The 26,646-nt window shown below is 36.3% G+C and overlaps 1 protein-coding gene across 3 annotated transcripts in view; it reads left to right on the forward strand.

Annotated features, from left to right (window-relative positions):
* Positions 1 to 26,646, forward strand: part of stol (voltage-dependent calcium channel subunit stolid) — a 1,833,618-nt gene that overhangs the window by 1,454,173 nt on the left and 352,799 nt on the right. For all 3 annotated transcript variants that reach the window (XM_069828334.1, XM_069828336.1, XM_069828335.1), the window contains 2 exons: positions 2,786 to 2,890; positions 2,978 to 3,049. In XM_069828334.1, the coding sequence (XP_069684435.1) occupies positions 2,786 to 2,890; positions 2,978 to 3,049 (177 nt within the window). The remainder of the gene's footprint in view (positions 1 to 2,785; positions 2,891 to 2,977; positions 3,050 to 26,646) is intronic.

Below are 26,646 nucleotides of genomic sequence, written 5' to 3' on the forward strand. Positions count from 1 at the left end.
CAACAGACTGCCGCATCTTGAAGATGATTCGAGTATTGGTCTGTCAACCATAAGGTTACCTATAGATAAAGTCTGTGGAACAAACTAAGCGCAGCCTTCAGATTAATTTGTTATAATAGGTGAGTTCTCAAAATCAAAAATGCAATACTCTTTATCCGACATCCAGATAGATAGATATGTCGTGATTTTAGGCACTTACAGCCTGTAACATTTAGAAAGACGTCCCAAGAGGGAAAACGTGCAAGTGAGAGCGCTGAGATATGACACTGAGAGCGTTGACTTCTTCTCGAGAACAATTTGAAACATATTTCAGGTCAAGTCAAATGTTATTTTCATGACAGTCAATTCAAGAGATCCTGAGTAACTCTTCATTCAGACTGTCGTAATGTCCTGTGATGAAGACTACATTTACTACAGTGTGATACAAAATTAATTTGCCAAGTATAAAAAGCAATATTATTTAAAAATGACAATCATTTTAATAAGGAGGCTGCACAATAAGCTAAGGCTGCGGTACTTGCCTGCGGGCCCTCCTCCGAAGAAAAAATAATGGCATAGGGACAATAAGGACCAAGACAAAGAAAACGACCAATATAAGAACTACTACAGACACTGCGATAAATATCACGATATGGATCACGACAAGATCACGGTAAGGACCATGACATGGATCAGAAGAGGATCACGATAAGGACCACGACCAATACAACAAAGATAAGGGCCATGACAGAGGCAATAACGACCACAATAATGATGATGTCAAAGACAACAATATCTACCTACAATAAGGACGATAAAAACAAGAACCATGATAAGGATCACAAGGTCAACGATAAGAACCACGATAACAACAATGGTAAACATGTTTGGTGTTTTCATGACGATTGTTGTATTTATCTCTTCAATTCTCACTGTGCGTTTAAGACCGAAGTTGTACTTTTTCAGAATACATTCGTAAAGGATTCTTTGACAGTGTGTTTGTTGAATGCTGTTGCTCTTGCAGGACTAGTATTTTCCTGTGCGCAACTGAAGGATGCCTCTTCATGAATCCTTTTATCTAATGCAGTTCAGCAGTTTTATTTTCATCTCAAATTTTTGGATATTTGCAATGGTGTAAGCGTTTAGCATATTCATATGCCAAATCACTCGCCTACTTGTACTGTATATTAGAAAACAATGCATTTTGAAGATTTAATTGACTTCGAAAAATTCTTCTTCCTATTTTAAAAATATCTTTGAAGCAGTATATTTTAACTGACATTTTTGTCTGTGGCCTCTCTCTTTATCATTTCGAAAGTCACTGCTATTGCTTAATTCAGTTTTTGTTTTCAAAATGTCTTTCGTCTTTTTAACTCGATGCTGAAGTGTTGTTTTTTTAATTTTAAAATTCATAAAAAACTTACTGCTGCACGGAAACTCTTTTTATTACTAATAATGTCTCAAACAACATTTATTTTTCTTTCATCATTAAGTTCCATCAGTTTTTTGGCATGTAGACCCGAACCATTTTGATTAGGAAATTAATTTTGGCCTATATAAATATACTCTAATCGTTATATGACGTGCAACCACATAGATTTCCAGTCATGTGGCATACTGAACTTTTAATTCTTAACGGGAGAGATTGGTAGAAATGGGACACTTTTGTCCATACCATTGTACCCTTTCTTGTTCAGCACCTACATCCCCCAGCCTACACCTACACAAGAATACTTCCACCTAGCCAGAATGATCTAAAGTTATAGTGGTCTATTCTAATAAAATAATAGAGAACTTTATCAGTATACAATTTAATACAGTAAATAAGTGACAAAAATCAAATTTAGTACAAAGTAGTATTGTAAGTGGTAAAGTTACTTTTAATATGCGGAGAATAACTTTATTTGTTAAAACGTCTGAACACACAGAGGAAACATACAAACGCTTGAATAATGAAGGGTATACAGTAGTGATACCATTGCAAATTTTCTGTATGTTTATTTCCTTTTATTGGCAGCAATTTTAAAATAAATCTTTGTAATAACGATCCATCTGGTCCCCTACAATTAAACAACTTTCCAAATACAGAGCTAACGTGTAGACCTATTTATGAAAAAAATTTGTAATTTGACGAATCTCTTACAAGAGACTGTTGAACTCTTGCAGATTTGCAAGATCATAGTGAACATTCTAATGACAACTGGAAAAGCAGAACTGTGCTTTTCTATTTAAAAATGCAAAGAAAGAAGGATTAATATGTGCACTTGCTAAGTGTTCGATTGAGAACATTATCTTAGCATAGCGAACTTCAGTGACATTTTCATAGATCATTTTGCAGAACAGCAGGAGGAAAGGACTGATATTATATACAAACAGTTACATTAACTAGAATTGTGTGTATAAAATATTCATATTAGTAATAAAGTATTTCATTATCATTACTATTCATTCATCGTCTCTCTAAACCCGAGAGTTAATATGTCCCCATTTTGGTATATCAGAGTCTTTCCAAATTTTAATGTTATTAGTCGTAGTTAGAACGTCAAGTGTTAGAACGTTTATTTCAGTGTCTCTAAATAATGTGGTCACCTTAGTAGAAAGTCGGTAGTTTGAATTACGTTTGAAATTCGTATTAAAATAAGGAAAGCTGACATTATTTATGGCCTAGCAACAGTATGACCAAGACATCATTATAAAACAAGACATGTACACACTTCAGAATGCATATACTCTTTATAATATTGTAATCATGGAATAAATTAGGATGACGTGCTCTCTTATGTAATCATGTTTTGAATTGACTCAGTTCCAGGAAACTCTGAAGCCTAATTACAATAGTGTGGACCTGACAGAAGTGGAGTTGGTGGACACAGACGGAGGTCCGAGAGAAAACAACACTCTCTTGCTAGATGTAGGTTATACATTATTAATGAAGTGAATTGTGGCTCAATAACACACGCTTGTACAGTTATTTACCAATAATTATATTTCTCAACAGCTACGACACGATATGATAGATCAAAAGGAGGGTGAAACAGAGCTCAGCGTGAAAATCCACTACGATGATATGGTGAGTACTTGAATAGGATTAATTTTGCATATTTCGTAATAAAATTATATATATATATATATATATATATATATATATATATATATATATATATATAATTATCATCATCAGCAACAGCAATAGCAGAACTACCATCATCAATATCAACAGACAGGAGTCTTTTGCTATTTCACTATCTTTCATGAAACTCGAATGTTCCTATTCCTTCCAGCTCCTATAGGGTATTGAATAATACAGTCTCATTACGAGTATTAGATTCACAAAGACAAATCATTTTGGGTAGTGGATAATCGTTCAACCAACCAACACTCGTTAATTAATTCATCATTTAATTCAATCATTCATTCATAATGTCCTGCCCAAGAACAGGTCTTTCACTGTAAAACTAGCATTCCCTATTCTCTGTCTTCCTCTTAGTTTCCGCATACGATCTATATATCTTAATGTTGTCTGTTGTCTCATAATTTTCTTCTGCCCCGAACTCTTCTTCCGTTCACTATTCATTCCAGTGCATCCTTCAGTAGGCAGTTTCTTCTCATCCAGTGGCCCATGCAATTCCTTTTTCTCTTCCTTTTCAGTTTCAGCATTGCTCTTTATTCATGCACTCTTTCTATCACAGCTTCCTTTCTTTTCCTGTTTGTCCATTTGACACGCTCCATTCTTCTCCAAATCCACATTTCAGACCCTTCTAATCATTACGTTAGAGCAAATTGCACTGATATTGCTGTATGTATAATTTTCTGTATGTTTATATATAGCCTATTTACTTTTTATTGAGGCAAGGTCATTATGATCCAGTACTACAACCGTTGCTGATATAATGAGCTAACATTTCACATCAAGGTTAAGATTCAGTATCTAGTTTCGAACAGGTAACCCTGCTCATCCCTATACCAACCCTCCCTCATGAATTTCCAGATGGTGGTCGTTGAATATTATAAAATTGTTTTTTGAATGATGCTGATGTTTAATATGGGAAAATGAGACGATTAAACCTTACTTTAGCTCTATGTTCGTCTTTCTTTCATGATCATGTGGATCCTAAAAGCTGTTAAGAAACATATTTGAGCTACTTCCAATTGACTACAATCCTTTGTACTCGTATTTAATATTCATAACGTTATGTCTATACTTCATCGTATTGTCTTCATTTTGTGGCAGTTAACATTTGTTTGAAATGTATTTTTACACTTCAATTTTGACTTTATATCTTTCGTAGTTTGATACTTGTATAGTAGTAGTAGTAGTAGTAGTAATAATAATAATAATAATAATAATAATAATAATAATAATAATAATAGTAATAATAATAATAATATTAATAGAATAGAATGTTTTATTTTCTCTGGCAGAGTTAAGGCCATAAGCCCTTCTCTTCCACTCAACCAGCCTTAATCAATACAATAGTTACATACATATTTCATTTATGAATATTTATAATATACTTAAAAGATTCTCCAGCGATATTCTTCAGTTAAATTTTAACGACTATTACATGCTTTTTTTTTTTTTTTTAATTGAGAGAAAACCTATAAGATAAAGTAATAATTTAATTTATGAACTAATGTAATTCAATTCAGTCTACATGCAATATGCAAAGAACTATAATTAAGTTGAGATAGCTAGATGGTTAAAATGATGAGAATTAATATAATAGAAGTTTACTAGAACTATGTTATAGGGAGTAAAATACAGAGTTGCTTTCGATCTCTGAAAACAAATTTGAATGACGTCATGTGCGTCAGGAATCACACCCACACCTTAATTGCGGCGAGAGGTGACAGACCAGTAGTGAATGATTTCATAACCAGAGTGCACGGTCTATCACAATAGCAATGCCCAAGAAAATCGATCCTTTTTGGGAGGGGTACATTACAGCTCTTTCCGATGCCAAGTACAGTTACGTGAAAATCATAGGAGCCTGCAAAACACGTGGTTTCGTTATTTCCAAGAAAGACATCTTATGTGTACCTAATAAGATTGTCAAAGCTCGGATGGGATTAATTCCAGAATGGAAAAAGCAAGCTAATCCACACTCCGTCACAAGTCGCCGTACCCCACGAGATGATACATATTAATTCCATTCGAGCTATACCAATCTTACTAAGTACACAGAAGATGCCTTTCTTGGAAATAACGAAACCTCGTTTATTGCAAGAATCTTTTATTTTCACTTAACTGTACTTGGCATTGGAAAGGGTCGTAATGTATCCCTCCCAAAAAGGTTCGATTTTCTTGGTAATTTCTGCTGTGAGTCGCCGTGCACTCTGATTATGAGGTCACTCGTTACTGTCTGTCACCTCGAGCCACAGTTCAGCTGTTGTGTGACTCCTGACGCACATAAATCTAGAATATATTGATATAATGAGAACATTAATGTAATGAGATTTTGCCATTAGAGGTTTTGTATTCTATCTAGAGAAATTAATTGTAATAATAAGAATGGACAGATATTAGTTTCATTATAAGTAACAAATATTGATGAGTAATTATTCTGTTAAGAAATAATTTATGTAATTTTCACATAAATGAAGTTATTGTCCAAGAATTCCTTACATCACTCGAAAGCGAGTTCCATTTTTTAGCGACTGAAACTGTATAAAATGCAGAATATAATGATATCTTATGGTAAGGTATAATGAGTAAATTGTTATGATGACACCTGGTACTTAGCTGATGATATGTGGATAAATTTTGAAAACGAGAAGCCAAGTAGATTGGGGTAGCGGTGCGCACAATTTGAAATAAGAGAATGCATTGCTCGTCGATCGCTTAGCCTTAACTAAGACAGATATATCGGACATATACTGCGTGAAAGGGGACTAAGTAGTGAGGCGTATTTAACCTCCTTAACTTCTCCTCTTAAAACGGGGTACATAACGGGGATGTTACTCGCCAGATGTTGTGGGTGCATCGGGTTATTGGAATGTGCGCAGTGGAAGACTTACAGAATAAACAGTGTGAATTTATGGTAACCGATATAATTAACAAATAATAAATAACAAGTACATGAATGAGTTGATGGAATAAAACATGAATATGTGAAGTTGAATAAAGAAAAATAATATAGTAAAATGATCTCAAACACAACAATAAATAAAGTCCAGAACCTTCAATATTTTGATCGTTAACGGCCAATATGCTTTCAAAGTCATAACTCAATATAATTGGCAAGTTCCAAAATGTTAAGTTCATAACTCACAAAAATATTCCACGCTGAATCTTTCACACAACATCTCGACCAACATATAAAACTTAACATCAATGTCCAGCGATTTCCTTAAACTCGTACTAAATGCCCAATTAGATTTTAAAAGTTGTACCTAAAGTCTAACCAGTAGACTCAACATATTGACTCGATAAGTTACAGAAAATAATCCAAGTGAAACAGTCACACACATACTCAATGTGCACATAATTAGCTAAAGCTTAACTCTTAATTACAATCTGCACATACTATACAACTCTGTACTATCACAATTAACTTGATACCAGAGAGAGAGAGAGAGAGAGAGAGAGAGAGAGAAATATATAAAGAACGACAATGGCTCCGAATTCACGTACCCATTTAAATTACAGACTGGAATTCAATATACTCAGAATAATAAGTTTAATCGTGTAGAAAATAATACTCAATTTGGAATACAATGTACTAGAATAATCAGGAAAGCAATTCGACTGCAATTTCGTTACATACTTTATTACGATATAACCAATACCTTTCATTAATCAGCACAATTCGCCACGCTATCTTGCAACCTCAATAAGACGTATCTATACATAATCCGCGTATCCTAATACACACACAAAATCAAACCGCGAAACCACTTCGCCTAATCTGTAACATTCTATCCACCAATACGACGTAATTCGCGACGACTACAAAACCTGACACAATCTCTCCCAATACGATGTAACTCGCCACGACTACAAAACCTCACGCAATCTCTCATACACGAACCAATACATCATCACTAGCAACTGCTCTCCATATCCAATTCAGCAAATATATCGTAAGCAAATGTAACAAAGTACCAAAATAAGTTCGTAATTTTGACTTAACTACTCCATGATAAATCCAATACAACCTTATACATCACGACTGACTTCCTGGATGAAGTTAACTGTTCGACATATTCACCAAACAACATTCCGCGTCGAGCGTAAGTTCCTGAGTGAAGTTAATTATTCCACTAATTCTCGGAGCAACATTCCAGGTCGAGAGTGAATTCCTGAGAGAAGTGCTTTCCTACTAAACGTAAAAACGAAACCTCGGTCCTCTCTCTCTCTCAATTGTTTCAAACCCCAGCCGGCCAATAGGAATTTAATATCAAAATGGAATAGGAAAAGATGGCGCTATCGACGGTGTCCCACCAATGCGAACTCTGTCGGTGATTTAGCAGACGAGATGATCCGCTGATGCGTCGAGCTCGGCTCAGTAGGGGCCTTTTTGAGAGACGAATATGGGAGAGGAGTTAAACATAAATTCTAACATTATTATGGTTGTTTGCGAACATTTCTTTTAGATATTCTTAAAAATAAAAGTAACGACAGAAACACCACGTTACAGAGAGGCATTGGTGACTGAGCACTTTCTCCTTACCACTCGTCGTGTTTCCGGCTTACTTCTATTACCACTGAAAGCACGGTTGCTACATCTTCCTGTCACACACTTTGGTACCGACCTTCAATATCTTCAATAAAATTACAGCCAAACCGTTAGTTTGCGCAAGAAATCAATAGCAACATGTTTGTTAGTATTAGCTCTATAAAAGCCCCAATATCACTACACCTCTCCCTTTCAATTTCGTAGAATATTTATTCCAAATTCCACTAAAAATGCTACTTTTCTCAAAACTCTTTCGCACATGACCACAATAATATTATATTTTTATGTTTAACTTTCCATAATGATTCATCTCTCAAAAGGATCCTGTTTAGTCCCCTCCACCTTATATTGGTACAATAGGCGAATAGGATTTAAGGAAATCGGGATCCATATTGAACTACGTATGGAACTTACGATAATGATTATGGTGATGGTGGTGGTAATAGTAATGACAGGAAATATATTCCGAAAATATATCTCGTAAACACGTGAAGATGGACAATTTTAAGACAATTTATTAGTCGTGCGTAAAAAAAAAAGTGAATCAAAACTTAAATTGTAATAATTGAAGACCTCGGGGGTAAATAAAGTTAACCCACATTTATAAAGTTGAGAGATGTGAGGAATTGTATTTTCAAAAAATATCTACTATTACAAGTTTTAATATTGGAATCTTACCGCTGAATATAATTGTACATATGACTCTCTTTTACAAAATTATTCATTAAAAAACTCACATATAATCATTAATTTATTGACAACTTAAATATTTAACATTAGATGTGTCTATATGTATGAGGATTATAGCTGTTTACACGAAATAATGGTACAAGTAGTGGACAACTATTAATACAAACAAAATATCTTACATCGGTTTAAGATCTAATATTAAATGACTAAAGTAGGCCTATATGCTGATCAAATTTAATGCTTTTAATCGTAGACTTCATTTCGGCTCCTTTCCCGCGATACTGTTTATAACATTCTCCGGAATTATTTTGCTTGCCATTTATCATCGTCTGTCTGGGCGTTCTCCTGTCTTTCTTTTCTGTCCTTTTCTTTGCTCAGAGACCGTTGAAATACTGGCGGAAGTGAAATCCTTGAAAACAAAGACAAAGGCTTTGTTGTAGACTATGTTCTCTGTAGGCCAAATTAAAAAAAATAGGGCAGATGTCCTACATGCCGTAATTAAGTGGTTATTTAGCTCATTATTTTTCATTAACTTAACTGATACAAAATCCCATAACCTATACTTGAATTCTATGCTAAATTGTAATAAATTATAAGCCACATATCACATTTATAAAATAGGAATGAATATGGTGTAGTGTTGAAATTATAAAGAGATACATGTTATTAATAATTTTAACAATAGTCGTGCTAATATATATCAAAATGGTATTTTTATAATCATTCAATGTTTTTGTAAATAATTACAACCCATATCAGAAAGCACGCGGTACACATAGCTATGCACTAACTGGGTAACTAACCTGTATACCTTCTTCTGATATATTATTTATACCGACTGGAGTGTCCCTGTCATTACTATCAAAATCATCACCGTTTTCACTGATTTTTGCTCTTGATAAACAGGATTATCTCTATCTGAACGAGTATGTTCCACTATACTGTCCTCCACCTTGAAAATGAAGATTGTGTTTATTTACTGCAGAGGCATGTGGATTGTTATAAACTATAGCCTGCATTATTCTATTTCCCAGTAGGTTCATGTACTACTTAAAGAAAATGAAAGTTCTTGTTGCATATAACTGTTTTCACCAAAATCAATGAAAATATAAAATGTGAGGGTTATCATTATTTACCCCCGAGGTCTTCAATTCTTATAGTCTTCGTGACTCAGATTAGTGGCTTCAGATCTTGTAAAGTTAAGACTAGAGTTAGAGAAACTTTTGAGCTGTAGGTGTGTAATAGACACAGCCGGAGATGGAAGTAAATAATCATGTTTAAGAACATTGGTGATATATTACTAAAACAACATTCATAAGCCTATTATTTTAGTATAAGGTTTTCAATCTCGAGCCCCCACAATATGTGTAGTTCTTCGCTCGTGGATGTGCAAGTCGGCCTCAAGGAGAAAGGATCAGTGAGCTGTTTAAATGGTCCCTCTTTTCAAGCGTTTTTATATTGTATTTTAAATACAGAACTTGACAACAACAAGGGATATATTTACGACCCAAGATTTTCCTATGCAACCTTATGCAGTTAATGTTTCCTCTTTCTTTCTACTATTATCTATGCTTTTCGAACTGGCGGGTCAAGGTCATGTACAAACGTACAAAAGTAGAAACCACGCACGAGTCACTGAACTGAAAACTGTGAACTGAAGCACTGGTAATTTCGGCTATAGCAGCTGACTTTAGTTGAGGAAAATGGTCCAGGATTGGGGTAAGCACACGTGGCAAATGCAGTCCATTGCTTGACCTTGAGCCGCCAGTTCGAAATACACAGATATTAATTCTGTAGCTTTCATTAGCGAGACAAGAATGTTATTATTTAAATTGCCATAATCAGGAACAATGGCATCTATATATCTGTCATTATTAACATTAACTTCCGACGTTCTCCACAATTTTTTATACTCTCTTGCCTTTCGCTAATTGTTTTGAGTTCTGAAGGCCATATGCATAAATATAAAGGTATCCCGTCAGATGAGACAAGGGCTTTATCAAAGCATGCCAATCTGAAAATCCAACAAGCGAACAAATTACATTAGCTATTTCCTAGCAAGGTACGCAAACAGAAACTTTAATCCTATGACTAAAGGACAGAATTGAGAGTGTAATTAAATGGTATCGCAGTGTCTAATTTTACAATAAATGTTCGAAATGATGTCCATCTATTCATAAATAAGTTTCGAATTGCTTCAATAAATTGTTAAACACTAGGCCCAATTCTTCTTGTGGAAAGTTATGAAGAACATCACTATTGTCATGTAATAGGCTCTCCTGTAACTGATGAGATGCTTTCGTAATGCAGTAAACATTATTTTGGGAATTTACATAACCCGGTAAATGTAGTCACGCTTCGTCAGAAAAAAAAAATTATCAGTTCTGGATTCACAGACTCGTAATGTGTAGACTGCAGAAACCATTTACAAAACTGAAATGAAGCATTGCTATCGGGATTTGTTAGTCATTGTACCACTGCAATCTTATATGGACGATTTCCGTAATTTTGTTACTCTACATGCAGAGATATATGAAACTGCACACTATATTGTTAATTCTCTAGTATTTCTTTTTAATGATAATACATTTTTGTGCAATCTATCATCTGCCAAAAACAACTCTTATTTGCATCCTTATTCAGCACCTAACCAGTAGTACAAAACTCTTGCAAAGTGTTTTTGTCACTAACTTGTTTGAAATATTTACAGAAGGAAATTTTCTTATACATTTAAATCTATACTCACAATAGGTCTATTTAGCAAAAGTGTTCACTGATAATATGCACTATTACATACTATATTTCTTGTTTTAAAGTTTATCTCGACTTCAGAACTCATATACACTGGATTCGGAAAATACATCTGATTACCTGGGTGTCAGATATAGTACAAGTATAGTGTCAACCTCATTGCCTGATTATCGGGATTCATGGATGGACTTTCCCATACGGAGTTTGAAGAGAGTAAGAGCGCTCGAGATTGGATGCCACGTGTTAGTTTGTTGTTTCGTATTTATTATTTGGAATAGTTCTGAATTAACAGACCACTATGATTGTATAAAAGGCACCATTATGATGAGCAAGTATTCTAATAAGTTGAACAGACCAAATACAAGTACACACAGGTTATATATTGCTTTTCACATTTTAAACTAAAGATATAGGACGTAGTTTTTTTTTATCTTTGAGACACATTTGATTTGAACATTGTATGACGTCTGAAATATGAAATAGTTTTAGTTGTTTAAACAAGGTGCCTAAAAGACATGAATACAATGGTGAGGGAAAAATGAATACTTTACTGGAATATTTCGTGGAAAATGTCGTTTCTAGCTATAAATTGATTCAATATCTTAGGGACAATGCAGGAAAGCATTGTGTACCAGTGATAAAGTTTTTCTGTTAAACTTTTACCACACTTGCTGTTCAATTTTTGCTAAAGCTTTCTGTATCTTAAAACATGCTGGTGACAAACATAAGACTCTCAATAAACTTTGACTTTCGCGATGCTACGCGATAACAGAGCATTGAATGATAAAAACAACACGCCAGTTCCAATGTAGTCATTTCAAATACTGAAAAGAAGTATAGATTTGTCACTGTGTGTATGCATACAATGTTCCTTAATGTGCAAAGAGAATATAAGAGCATTGTACATAGTCTATGAAAAGATGGTTAGGCTGTAAAGTATCGGCTGTCCACGTGATAGATAACGAAAGGTAAAAACGTAACAGGAACTTATAAATACCATATATTGCATAACTATGTCCCATAGGACTTCTACTGTGGATATCACTGCATGATGTTACTACTTCCTGTCATACATCAAATGTGACATTTTTCCAATTTGTACCCTCAATAAAGACAGTCACGTCAAAGAATTCTCCACAACAATTCTTCATTAAATTTAATATAAGTGCCAGTGGTGGCAATATTCGCCTTTATTTCATACTTTTGCAGCATGTTTGGTAATACTGAATCTAAAGCAGCTATAATACGCTCTAAACTGGTGGAAATACATAAATTTCACGTACTAGACATTATTTACTTCGTAACTTCGGAAGATAAACTCCGCCTCGCACAAATCCGGACTACACGAAAAATAGTGAGTGATTTCTATAACTGTGAGGTGCGAGGTCTGCGTACCTCGCAGTTATAAAAACCACTCACTGCCTCTCGCATATTCTGGATTTGTGCGAGGCGGGTCTCGCACCTCGCAACTCGCATGTGTCGGTTCAAAAAAACCAAGGCTTAAGCGATCAGGCAAGTGGGCTCCTCTACTGATCCATCTCCCAGCTAACTCTTCGTTGAAATAATCCCTCTAAATGTGATGAAACGTGAGGTAGTGTTCTGTCTTGTTCTAGGTGATATATAGCCCTATGGTAGCATATAGTTCTTGACAATATCCAGGTACGAATTCCAGTTCAAGGTAGGCTATATTAAAGAAAGACGAGTTCCATCTTCTTATCTTTCGCTAAGCTCCATTACATGTTCAATTTAAGACTCTCTCCAGTTCATGCGTGAAATATGGATTTTACATGCAATCCCGTCATCTGATTTGAGCGCATTGTAGGTAGCATTTAAATTTTGTAAGCAGTGTACGATATCGTGAACTATCGAACTTAGCTGAATTTATTTGCGTCTGCTCCACAAGATTGTCTCTCTGATCATTATATTGACTTCTTTTCCAGGAATTCTTGACGTCCCAGAGTTTTATCACACAACAGATTGCCTATAGCCTGCGCTTTGTCCTAGAACCCACATCTATTACTCTTTCTTGTTGGAGGAATACGTCCATATTCAGATTAAAATGGCATAGAAGAGCCATTACAGACTTTAACTCGGCAAGCCACAACACACACATTACAATCTCCAACAACGCAGCTATCTCAACTGAATTCTACGGCTCTGACTTCTTACATGTAGTCTTTTAAAGCCTTGGTTTTTCTGAACAGATACATCAGAGATGCGAGGCACGAGGCCTGCCTCGCACAAATCCAGACTACACGAGACATAGTGAGTGGTTTCTGTAGCTGCGAGGTGCGCGGCCTGCGTACCTTCGCAGAGAGACATTGTCGTGCGCCGGTCTCCGTTGATGTCCTTTTGGCTTGTCGTGCAGAGAGAGGAAACGGAAGTAACGGCACAAGAAGCCTGTACCTTGTGATTGGGTGATGATGCGAGATTGTGACAGAGATAAAGAAAGACGGTTTTAAATAATATTTGTTTATTAATAACAAGAAAAAGTTTCGATTTTTCCCTTTAGTTCTAGAAGTAGGGGAAACAAAGTATCGATAGGAAAATTGTAACTTATAAATTCGTCCTGAGGCTTCGAGAAATACGATGGATAAGACAGAACGAGATTCAAAGAAGAATCGGAAACGCATGGAAGAGATTTTGGAGCCTCAGTTTCATTCTGACAGACAAGACATACAATTTAAAACTAAGAAGCGGAGTCATGAACAGCTGCATCCTTCCAGTTCTCCTATACGGAGCACAGACATGATCTCTAACGGAAAGAGAGCGGGACATGCTGAGAAAGTGCCAACGGAAAATGGAGAGGAAAATGCTGAACATTACACTCAGACATAGACTACGTAACGAAGACATAAGAAGACAAACACACCTCAAAGACGCAGCAAAGACGGCCGACGAGCTGAAGAAGAAATGGGCAGGACACGTGATGCGACTCAACGCGAATCGGTGGACACACATACTTACGACATGGGACCCAAGGATTGGCAAACGGAACGCTGGAAGACAGAAGACAAGATGGGCAGACGAACTTAGAGCAACATTCGGCCATCTATGGTCAAGAACAGCGAAAGACCGACAACAATGGAAACTAATCACAAAGTGACTTGCAACCTAAACAGTGACTAGTGAACAGTGGACCCTAAACAGTGACTAGTGAACAGTGGATCCTTCAGATATGACATTACAAAAGTGACCATCATTCCCGGAGTGGCTAACCGGGAACTGTTTGACAAGCCAACCTGCATAGTCAGGAGGCCCTTGCCCTTCATGGGATTTCGCGGATAATTCTAATTCTAATTCTAATAGTAAAATAAGATTTATGCGCGAGGGAGGTAGAGGTAAAGGAAATACCTGTAGGAAATCGGCTTGCTGTGATACGATGTGGGGGCGGCAGCATAACGAGAGTGATGGACTCGGGTAGACGGTTAGTTTTCGAAATCGTGGAATCTAACAAGCCGTAGCTGGCGACTTTCCGATGGCGAACACAAGCTCCTTGGAGTCGAGGAATCAACATACCGTAGTATGAGACTTTGCGACGCCAGGAGCGGGTAAAGGGTAGACTCTATTTTCGGAAGATCAGAGTAGTTCAGCTTGCGATTTACCGATTCTAGAGAGGGTTGAGGAGAGGGTTAGGGTTTCACAAGCCGGGAAATGAACTGTTAAGAACAGTAGAATAAGAAACCGGAGGTCTGTAGTTCAGGTAGGAGAAACAGAATAATGATTTTAGAGTAAGTAACAGGTGAGAGAGATACAGTACGTGTATGTAGAACAATGGAGACAGAGCGCAGAGGGCTCTCTGTTCCCGAGGTGGTGGTTGCAACGAGTTAGAAAGAGAAGACTATAGAGTGGCCATGTTGTCCTGTACAGCGCTCTTTGCGGTGCCACCGCGAAACACGGCAGATCTGAGCTAAGCGCCCACTTTTGTAAAAATTCGTCTGCTTACAATGTTGTATAATGGAGGTAAGATGTACACAAAAACGAAGGAAAAACATGCCTGTTGTGTGTGCTGCATATAACTGCAATGTCAAAAGGAAAAAGACAACTGATATATCATATTTCACGTAAATTTTATGAAGTTAAGTCCATAGTTTTGTTAATTAGCAGCATTTTTTTTTCATGCATAAATGTGTAACAACGCCCGGCATAAACAAAATAAATGGTTCACTGGTAATGTACTTAAACTAAATACGGATAAAACCAATACAGTTCCGTTTCAGACCCAGTGAAAAACAAATAGCAATACAATATTAAAACTGTATTTCGACACCGGCATCCTTTATTTCTGCTCCTTCTGTCCTTACTGCTTATACAAAAAGACGATGAGCTGTAGCTTATAAGAAGTAGGCCTATTTCGAAGACAAACGATTAATCAAATAAATGGTTCACTAGTAATAAAGTTAAACTAAATACGGATAAAACCGCTACAATTCCGTTTCAAACCTAGTAATAGCAATCAAATATTAAAATTGTATTTCGACACTCGCATCCAAAATAACGCAAAACTCTGGGGTAGGTCGTATTGTTGTTAGTATTTTGACTGGAAGGACATGAAAGAACATAATTGAGCACCCACGTGCAATAATGGGGTAAGTATGAATATATGTCGCAACTACTTACCCCATTATTGTACGTGGATGCTCAATTATACACTAATAATTATCTGTGGTGCCACAGCCCTTGAATAGCTCAGACAGACCAGCCGGTTGTTGGCCTCACGTTCACATTTCGATAATAATTATACTTTACTGTAACAAAAAAACTGAAAGCGTGTTTTGTCATGTTTCACCCACGTTACAAGCTTGGAGGTAAAGGTTGTTTACTACAGATAGGGCCTACTTTCATTCTATATCTTATGGTATAGTAAATAATTTTGCAACGTATAGAGACTGGGAAAACAATTTAATAAAATCATCCGAATCATACTCGTTCATTTTATAGGCAATCTTGCAGGTCGCATTTAAAAGAACCTAGGAATATTAACATTTTCTTTAGTATATTTGGTAGGACTTCTTGTCATACTACATGACAATTTTGCTTAGGTTATTCTTTTCTAGGAATAGCTCAAGTGTTTTAAATTTAGCGTACATAAGTTTAGATTAAGTTCCTAGCACGTATTTGACGAAATACTAGGTTTTTCCACTTCAGTTTAACTGATTTATGCAAACGAAATTAAGACAGCTGACGATTGTAATGTCAGTTATCACCACGCCCACTTTGTTTTGGCCGCATAAGTTCATTACCGACGGGTCGTTCAATTTTCTTCAAACATGGCGGCGCAATGACCACTCTATATCTTCCTCTTTCTAACTCGTTGGGTGGTTGTGTATAGACACGTCCGAATGAAAGAAAAATGGCGTTAAGCTGGGTCGGAAAAATGTTACTCGTGATAGAGGACGCGTTGGTTCCATTTCTCCTCCATTGCATACATCACATATACAAGTACTACCTACACTAATCAGACTTGAGATGTATGCAACAATCATCAAAATTGTTCTTCCTCTGACACATTTCTTCACGTAAAATGTACCGCCTGATAATAATAGATGTATCTGCCAGAGCTTCAATCATAGGTGCCAGACAATGAGAAAGAGGACATATATATTTTTTTTCTTTTTTTGTGGCGACGACTGTTATCTTCAGTAATATGTCAACACTCACGTATCTCATTGTTGTATTTTTTACTATATTATTAATTTTTACCACACATTCGTTCTTTGAAACCGCATACGAACTTAGATAACACTGTGCAACATGAAATTATTTCTTTTCATGAGAATGTGTGTATGAGGTACAATATTTCACGGTCAGGAAGAATATGCAATTAGTATTCTCCATCACGTGCCGTTTGTTTAAAATTCATACTTTTTCCATGTTGAATCTTTCGTACACTTTTTTTAACACTTGAATATAAATAATTGATTAACACACACACTATTTGACACAACTTTTCATCATCCGAACGCACCCACACACCAGGCAGCGAAGTTGAGATGACGCCGAGACACAGAAGGCTCTGAGGATGGTGTCAAGTAGCACCGAAACAGCTGTAAGCCGCACATGCTTACATAATTAACACGAGTAAGATCGCCATTTAATCAATTATTCATATTCTTTGTTTTTATGGTTTTTCTTAAGAACATAATTTTATCGTATAAGTTATTTGAACATACATAGGGTAAGGAAAGGTATTTTTTGTGATATAGGCAAAATAGTGGTAATTTTTGCAAAAGCTTAAGAACATGCCTACTGTAGGAAATAGTTCTAGCGTCTGCTAGTAATACTGCATTGAGTCACGGATAACGAAACATGATTGATTCCATTTTAGTTTGCTTGTGCTGGCCGTAAAAGAAAGTTGTATTGTGCGCTGCGTATTTTCTTAAGAATTTCGATAGCTTTTGAAATGTTTGTAGTTTTGCAGTGATTACTGAGCACATATTTGAAATAAGAAGTCCATACTTGTATTATACTGTAGTACTTGAGTTCCTCTAACTATACATATATTTAGATTATATTAGGCTTACTGATGTTAATGGCGTCAATTGAAGTTTAGGAAATGGATGCGATTTGTTAGCTTTCTTCTCGTGAAAGTGGTGGCTGCCGAACAAGCCTCATTATTTTGGCCGATAGCAATGTTCCTGTACCATTGCCAGAAAACCTTATTTGAAGAAAATTATTACCCGTAAAACGTACTTCAATTCTATCAATTTCTATTAATTTAGTGCCCATCACGAAATTACCTACCCTACTTTGATTTTAGGTCTAACATGAGAAAAGAAGGAATTAAATACAGGAAATACGGTGCAATCAGCTTATCGCAGCCGCCAAAATAGTGAGGGAGCAGAAAATGTCTTGCTATAAAGCTCCAAAAAAATGGATGTGTCATGGAGTTCACTCAAAGATTTCATGAGTAGAAATGATGGCAATGGAAATCAGAGTCCTAAATAAGGAAGGCTTTTTGATTTGGAAGTACGGTTGTATATTAATTATACGAAGGTGGAACGAAAAGTAATGCACAATAATAAAAAAAAAAACATTTTAATAGGTTTACAGAAATAAAAAAATGCCCAAATGAATTCATATATTTTAGCTACTTTTCTACAAAGGCGCCAAGTTTTTCAACACATTTCTCCCATCGTGGTACCAGATTCAGTATACTCTGTTCATAGAAGTCCGTTCGGTTGGAGTATAGACATCTGCGAACAGTTGATTGCACTTCAGCATCGGTCGCAAAGCGATGGCTGTCCAGGTATTTCTTCATGGGACCAAACAGTTGAAAGTCCGATGGTATGGTGGATGTTGCAGCACCTCCCAACCAAATGTGTTGATTTTGTCACTAACAGAAGCTGCAAAATGGGGGAGAGCATTCTTATGGAGAAGATTTACATCGTCAGCATTAATGTTACGACGTTTGTCACGAAGGACACGACACAACTTTATCAACCTTAAAATGTAGGCTGCAGCATTCACAATAGTCCCGTTTTAGCAAAGTCCACCAACAAAACACCATGCATATCCCAGAACACTGTCACAAGCACTTTCTTTGTAGGTTGCGTCACTTTGAATTTTTTCTTTACTGGGGAAGCAGCATGTTTCCACTCCATAGGAGCCTGCTTTGTTTCGGACGTGTAGTGGTACGCCCAGGATAATTGATTCCAGAAAGTCATGTCCTTCTGCAGCGTAACGCCTTAAGTGGTCCAAGCATGTCATCATTCGCTGGCCCTTGTAGTCGTCTGTCAGGTTCTTAGGCACCCAGTGGGCACTAACTTTATGAAATTTTAATATGTCATGCACGGTATCATACACCAAACCGTATGAAATGTTGAACTGCTGAGATAAGGTTCGTAGTTGGATTCGCCGCTCGTTCAAAATTGTCGCCTCAATGCCTGTGACATTCATTCACAAAGGTTCTCACGGCCGTCTGCGAAGAATGCGCACCACCTGGAGATATTGCTACAGTCCATACAGTCTTCCCGTACAGCCACACTTGTTCCTGTGAATTTCACTCGGGTTATGTTCTTTACCCGACAAAAATCGCACAACATTTCGCTGTTCTTCACAAGTTGACGACAGTAATATGCGCACCATCTTTGTTGCGTAGTTCACGCACACGCTTCTCTCGCTAGAGCTGCACATGCAAAACAAATTGTGTCTGTAGTGAAAACTTCAAACTATATTTCGGCGAAATGTCAACATCACAGCCGCAATACGAATGCAGGAAAAAAATTATTGTGCGTTACTTTCCGATCCACTCTCGTATTATACAAATGCAAGAGTTAGGATTTGGCTTGACGGTGCCAATTATGAAAGTGAAACACGCACATTTTCAATCCTATTTTTTATTAATAATTAAAATTTTAGAAACTATTAAATACACCTCTCTGTCATATATTTTATTAGAAGAACACCGTAGAAATGGAATAATATAGTATCATTCCCAAAGTGGGGAACAACTAGCCATAATATTAAAAATATCACGAAAACAACTTTCCTTACCCTATATGAATATTTGAATCTTCCGCTTTCCATACATATCATTAATTCCATTTGTGTTTCTTTCTCATATTGGCAGCCTGTTCTGTGTTGCCACTAGTATTAATCTTATTAACTAACGTCTTTTTCCTTATTTTGAGGATTTTCTGGCTGTTAATGGTATCCTGCTTTGGGTTTAGAAGAGAAGTAAGCAAATGCCTTGTACTTCTTCTATAACGTGTTTTAAGAAGTGTCTTCTGCTATAATCCCACGTTTGTGTAAAATAATCCTAATTTATTTTGTTATGTATGTGGAGAACTTCCCTTCAAGACTAAAAAGTATAGCCTTACACGTCTGGGTAAAAAGGCATATGAACTGTATTTTGGATGTCATGTTGGGGATCAAGATAAATCATGGTCACCATATTGTAAGTATAAAAGTATTTATGCAATGAAAATGGTACGTGATAGAAAATTTTGGATTTTAGAAATGAATTCAACGCATCTTATTTAATAAATTACATAGTTTCTTCCAAAGGACAGAAAAAGGTTTAAAATTGTTGCACAGTGTAATTTATCGATGTACAACACTACAAATCTCTCCCACATAGTTCATTTTTGAGCCGCTAGATGACAGTCTGAGAAAAATCTAGATACAAAGAACTAGGTAGGAGTGCCGGTTTCTTTTATCCTATGTGTGCAGATACAAATCGGATTGCACGAAAGATAGTGAGTGGTTTCTACAACTGCGAGTTGCGAGATCTGCGTTATTTGCGTCCAGTAGACCGTCTTTCCCTTCTCCACGTACAGTATCTACATGTTAGTTGTTTTATTTTCCTAGATAAGTTACTTTATTAAATGCAAAAAAAAAAAAAAATCCAGTCTAACCTTCTTCTTTACAACCCAAAGTTTGTTTCTTCTCTCTAGATCCAAAACCATTTACTGAAGCCTCGCACAAATGCGGCCGGACGAAAAGGTCGAGGAGACGCTGCGAGGCCTCTCTGCGAAGCTACGCAAACCGCGCGCCACGCAGCTAAAGAAACCACTCACTATCTCTCGTGTAGTATGGATTTGTCCGAGGCGGGCCTCAGGAAAACCAAGACTTAAAAGAAACCGGCACTCGTACCTAGTTCTTTTACCTAGCTTTTCCTCCACGTACAGTATCTACATGTTAGTTGTTTTATTTTCCTAGATAAGTTACTTTATTAAACGCAAAAAAAAAAAAAATCCAGTCTAACCTTCTTCTTTACAACCCAAAGTTTGTTTCTTCTCTCTAGATCCAAAACCATTTAGTGAAGCCTCGCACAAATCCGGCCGGACGAAAAGGTCGAGGAGACGCTGCGAGGCCTCTCTGCGAAGCTACGCAGACCGCGCGCCACGCAGCTAAAGAAACCACTCACTATCTCTCGTGTAGTCTGGATTTGTCCGAGGCGGGCCTCAGGAAAACCAAGACTTAAAAGAAACCGGCACTCGTACCTAGTTCTTTTACCTAGCTTTTCCTCAGGCTGTGATCTAACGGCTCAAAAATGAACTATGTGGGAGAGATTTGTAGTGTTTTATGTCGATAAATTATGTAAGTTCATATGCGGGTTCAAGGAACGAATATGTGATAATTGATAAACTTAATAATACAGTATATCTAGTAAAATAATAAAACAATTGGATACATGCAGTGCTGACAGATCACTGAAGATATAAGTCGTCTCCACAAAAAAAGTTTTCTTTCTCATTATCTTGTATCTATGACTTAGATTCTGACTGATACATCTACTATTATCAGGCTGTACATCTTATTTGACGAAATGTGTCAGAGAAACAACTATTTGGTGCTTGTTGCATACATCTCAAGTCTGATTAGTGCACTGCTCGTATGTGATGTATGCAATTGGGGGGAAGGGGAATGGAACTGTCCTCCGTACTCCATTATCTCTTAACTCAGTTTCCTTGAATGATGCATTATTGGTGCCATTATGAAGTTCCAACCAGTTTTTAGACTGCATAAGTACATTAGCTTCCTCTTTCAAAAGTAATAAACAGGCGCACAGTGGTCTAAAATCCATATTTAGGAGGACAAATGGAGAAAAATGACATTAAAAAAAATGATATTAAACCCTTAAATTATTTTTCCTATATAACTGAGTAACACTGAATTGATAATCTTAATCAGCGGAGGTGGCTGCATAGCGAGATAAGAAGCCGGTAACATGCCACATTTCGCCACCCAACATTCTTACTCAGCAAGCGCCGCGAGTCTGCCATTTTCCTTGTGATATAACTCTGTTGTAAATGGTCGATTCCATTCATATTTGGTATCAACATGTCAAGTAGTTCTTTAGGTATGTAACACTGTTCGTTTTTGTTACATTTAATGTTATTATAGCATGTCAAATTAGCGTGAATGGACACGGGACAAAATATAAATATAACCATTGAGTGCAGACTTTGCTAAGGTAGAGAAAAAAAACCCCCTTTGGTTCGTCCAAAAACGATTTTTTTACTTCCTCCACTATTTACCTCTATTTTAAATCTAGTCTTAAGGTGCGCAGATTTGCGGAAGTAATAATTTATGAGCACTATTCTTTCGAGGTGCAGTAGTGCAATTATTCTCGGTTGCAGTTATTTCAATATCTGTGAACCGAATCTGCTTCCGCAGTATAATTTAGGGAATTCAAGATGACAGCTTGTTAATTATGTACCAAATAAGCTTCCCCGTGTGCAAAAGGTGCAATAGTACCTAAAATGTTACATTCCCCCCCCCCATAAGGTTTTGTCTAAATGCATCCCCCTGTAAGGGGCACTTCTGCTCATACCAACGTAAACAGAGTTTTTACACAAAACAAATGTACTAAGTGTAACTACTGTATAAAATTTCATAAAAATCTGTTAGGTAGGACAAAAGTTACTAATTTTGTCTAATTGTGCCCCCCTATAAGAGTTAGTTACACTTAGACCAACGTAATGAGAGCTTGCATATAAAACATACATGCTACCTGTAACTACTTTGTAAAATTTCATAAAAATCTGTTAAATAGGAGAAAAGTTACTAATTTTGTCTAATTGTGCCCCCTAAAAGGGGTAGTTCTCCTTATACCAACGTAATCAGAGCTTGTATACAAAACATATATGTTCCTTGTAACTGTTTTGTAAAATTTCATACAAATCTATCAAATAGGAGAAAGGTTACTAATTTTCTTTAATTGCGTCCCCCTATAAGGGGTAGTTCCCCTTATACCAACGTAACGAGAGCTTATATACAAAACATACATGCTACCTGTAACTACTCTGTAAAATTTCATAAAAATCTGTTAAATAGAAGAAGAGTTACTAATTTTGTCTAATTGCGCCCCCTATAAGGGGTAGTTCCCCTTACATGAACGTAATCAGAGCTTGTATACAAAATATATATGCTACTTGTAACTGCTTTGTAAAATTTCATAAAAATCTGTTACATAGGAGAAAAGTTACTAATTTTTTTCTAATTGCGCCCCCACTATAAGGGGTGGTTCCCTTATACCAACGTAACGAGAGCTTGTATACAAAACATATATGCTACCTGTAACTACTGTGTAAAATTTCATAAAAATCTGTTAAATAGGAGAAAAGTTACTAATTTTGTCTAATTGCGCCCCCAAGGGGTAGTTCCCCTTATACGAACGTAATCAGAGCTTGTATAGAAAACATATATGCTACTTGTAACTGCTTTGTAAAATTTCATAAAAGTCTGTCAGATAGGAGAAAAGTTCCTAATTTCGTCTAAATGCGCCCCCCTATAAGGGGTAGTTCCCCTTATACCAACGTAACGAGAGGTTGCATACAAAACATACATGCAACCTGTAACTACTGTGTAAAATTTAATAAAAATCTGTTACGTAGCTGAAAAGTTATTAATATGTCCCGCTAAATTTGCATTCTAGACCACTGTGAGGCGGCGAGCTCCATTGTCGATGTCAGTGAAGCCTTGGTTTTCCTGAACCGACGCACAATGGTCCAAAATCCATATTTAGGAGGACAAAAGTAGAAAAATGACATGTAAAAAAATGAAATAAAACCGTTAAACAATTTTTCCTATGTACCTGAGTAACACTCAATTGATTATCTTAATCAGCGGAGGTGGCTGCAGAGCGAGATAAGAGGCCGGTAACATGCCACATTTCGCCACCCAGCGTTCATACTCAACAACTGATGCGAGTTTGCCATTTTCTTTGTCCTATAACTCTGTTGTAAGTGGTCGATTCCATTCATATTTGGTATCAACATGTCAAGTAGTTCTTTAGGTATGTAACACTGTTCGTTTTTGTTACATTAAATGTTATTATAGCATGTCAAATTAGCATGAATGGACACGGGACAAAATATAAATGTAACCATTGAGTGCAGACTTGGCTAAGGTAGAGAAAAAAAAACACCCTCTGTTCCGTCTCAAAATGAATTCTTTTCACTTCCTCCAGTATGTACCTCTAATTTAAATGAAGTCTTAAGGTGCGCAGATTTGCGGAAGTAATAAATTATGCGCACTTTTCTTTCCAGATGCAGTAGTGCAATTTTTCTCGATTGTAGTTATTTTAGTATCTGTGAACCGAATCGGCTTCCGAAATACAATTCAGGAAATTCAAGGTGACAGCTTGTTAATTATGTATCAAATAAGCTTCCCAAGTGCCCAAAAGGTGCAATAGTACCTAAAATGTTACATTTTTTCCATAAGATAATTTATCGTTGGAGAGTAAGACGATAAAGGATATGAGTTTTTTTTTTACGAAATGAACATTGGATTAGTGAGCTACTTATTAAATTAGGTTCTCATTGTGATAGTAATAAAAATTTAGAAAAAACTTACCCCTGGAAAAATTCGTATAAAGTTTAATGAAAATATGTTACATAGGAGAAAAGTTACTAATTTTATCTAACTTAACTCCCCTATTAGGGGTAGTTCCCCTTATACCAAAGTAATCAGAGTCTGTATACAAAGCAAATGTACTACCTGTAACTACTGTATAAAATTTCATGAAAATCTGTTACATAGGAGAAAAGTTACTAATTTTGTCTCATTGTTCCCCCTATGAGGGGTAGTTCCCCTTAGATCAACGTAATGAGAGCTTCTATACAAAAGTTATATGCTACCTGTAACTACTGTGTAAAATTTCACAAAAATCTATTAGATAGGAGAAAAGTTACTAATTGCGCCCCCCCCCCCCAACGCAATGACAGCTTGTATACAAGACATATATGCTACTTATAACTACTCTGTAAAATTCCATAAGAATCTGTGAGATAGCTGAAAAGTTATTAGTTTATCCCTCTAAATTTGCATTCTGGACCACTGTGCGAAGCGGGTTGCGAGGTGCGGGTCCCGCCTCGCACAAATTCGGACTACACGAAAGATAGTGAGTGGTTTCTGTAACTGCGAAGTACGCGGACTTCGCATCTCGCAGTTACAGAAATCACTCACTGTCTTTCGTGTAGTCTCGATTTGTGCGAGACGGGTCCACCACCTCGCAACCCGCATGCGTCGGTTCAGAGAAACCAAGGTTTAACTGATCCACCATGAGAACTCGCAGCGTGAGAAACCACTAGCCTCACATTGTCATTGATATTCAGCGCCTGCTTCGCACCTCATAGCGTGAAAAATGTGTACGAAACACGTCACTTTTTTTTCTTTATCATATGCAGCGAACGAAATTTATTACCGCTATGAGAAATAACTTTGCAAATTATGAATATTTATTTTTGGATATTTATCATGTGCATACCACGTATTTATAAAATATTTTAGTAAACTGATGGCGTTATTAAAAATTAGTTTAATTTACAGTGTATCATGGTGGTTAATCAAGTTAAAGGTACTGATCAATAGATGTTTCATTATAAGTAACCAATAGAGCACAGCTAGAGAAGATAAGTAAGAATAAGAATCAGAGCAACACAAACATTAGAGGTATTGTTTTTCCGCATTCCTTAAACCTGAATCCACTCTCTTTATACACAAGAGTGGACACACGAAACAATTTATGCATTTCTGAGAATAACTGTGATTACTTTGTCGAAATGAATGTTTCCAGAGCTACAACTGTGAGTTTAATTAGTCTCACTTTAATACATATGTGGTATAATTTTATGTTTTATAACATAATATACATACTAATTACTACATCATATTAAAAATTAGTTTGAGTTGCCATTAATAATACACGTCCATTTCTTCAAAATCGAAGAAATAATTTGTCTTTTCCATCTTTGACAACTATTCGACAATCACATGATTGCACAATGTATCTTGAAAACGAAACAGTGATACGAATCACATCTTATTGAGGTTCAATTTATTTCTAGCGTATCCACATGTCAAAACCGACCTTTGGTCTTGTTAATGGGTTCTCCAACTTCAACTCTCGGTTCTTTGTACGTAGTTCTGGAGAAATGTTGTATGTCGTAATGTTAGTAGTAAGTGACGAAATTTTAGCTCTTTATACGAGTTATGGTTTAGCTCTTTAAATGAGATGCCAATTCCTTAAAAAAAATCTGTTCTTCTTCTTTTGATTTTCTTCATTAGTACAGGAGATGATTTTTCCATCAGCCAAGAGAATATTACGAGTGGTTATTTTCTTATGACATGTAACACATTGTGTACAAAATATTTTATCAATTGTACTAAAATACAAAGAAATGAGCGCAAAATTATCTATATGACCGATCCCACTTATTCATAGGCGTGACAGTGTTTTCAATTATTTAAATTTACTGCTATTAGCTCCCGTTTTGTACTAAATAAGGACAACTTCTCACTACGCTTTCTGATGCAACATTGAAGATTACTTCAGCTCAAGTTCGCAATTATAAAAAAAAAGGTTTAAAATTATTTGAAATGAATTTGCAATACTTTATACATAGGCTCGAGGGTTAAAAGTCAGCATGTTTTTATGCGCTTTGCTCTTACAGGTTAGAATGGAATTTGTCTGTTACTAGCCATCAAGACGAAGAAATTTGAGTAGACTATTGAAAACATTATGCTAGTAAAGCCATAACACCTACGATATGGTGTGATGGTGGCGGTGGTAGCGGTGGTGGTGATTCTGTTGATG

Source organism: Periplaneta americana, chromosome 6 (genome assembly GCF_040183065.1).
Source record: "Periplaneta americana isolate PAMFEO1 chromosome 6, P.americana_PAMFEO1_priV1, whole genome shotgun sequence".
Lineage (NCBI taxonomy): Eukaryota > Metazoa > Arthropoda > Insecta > Blattodea > Blattidae > Periplaneta > Periplaneta americana.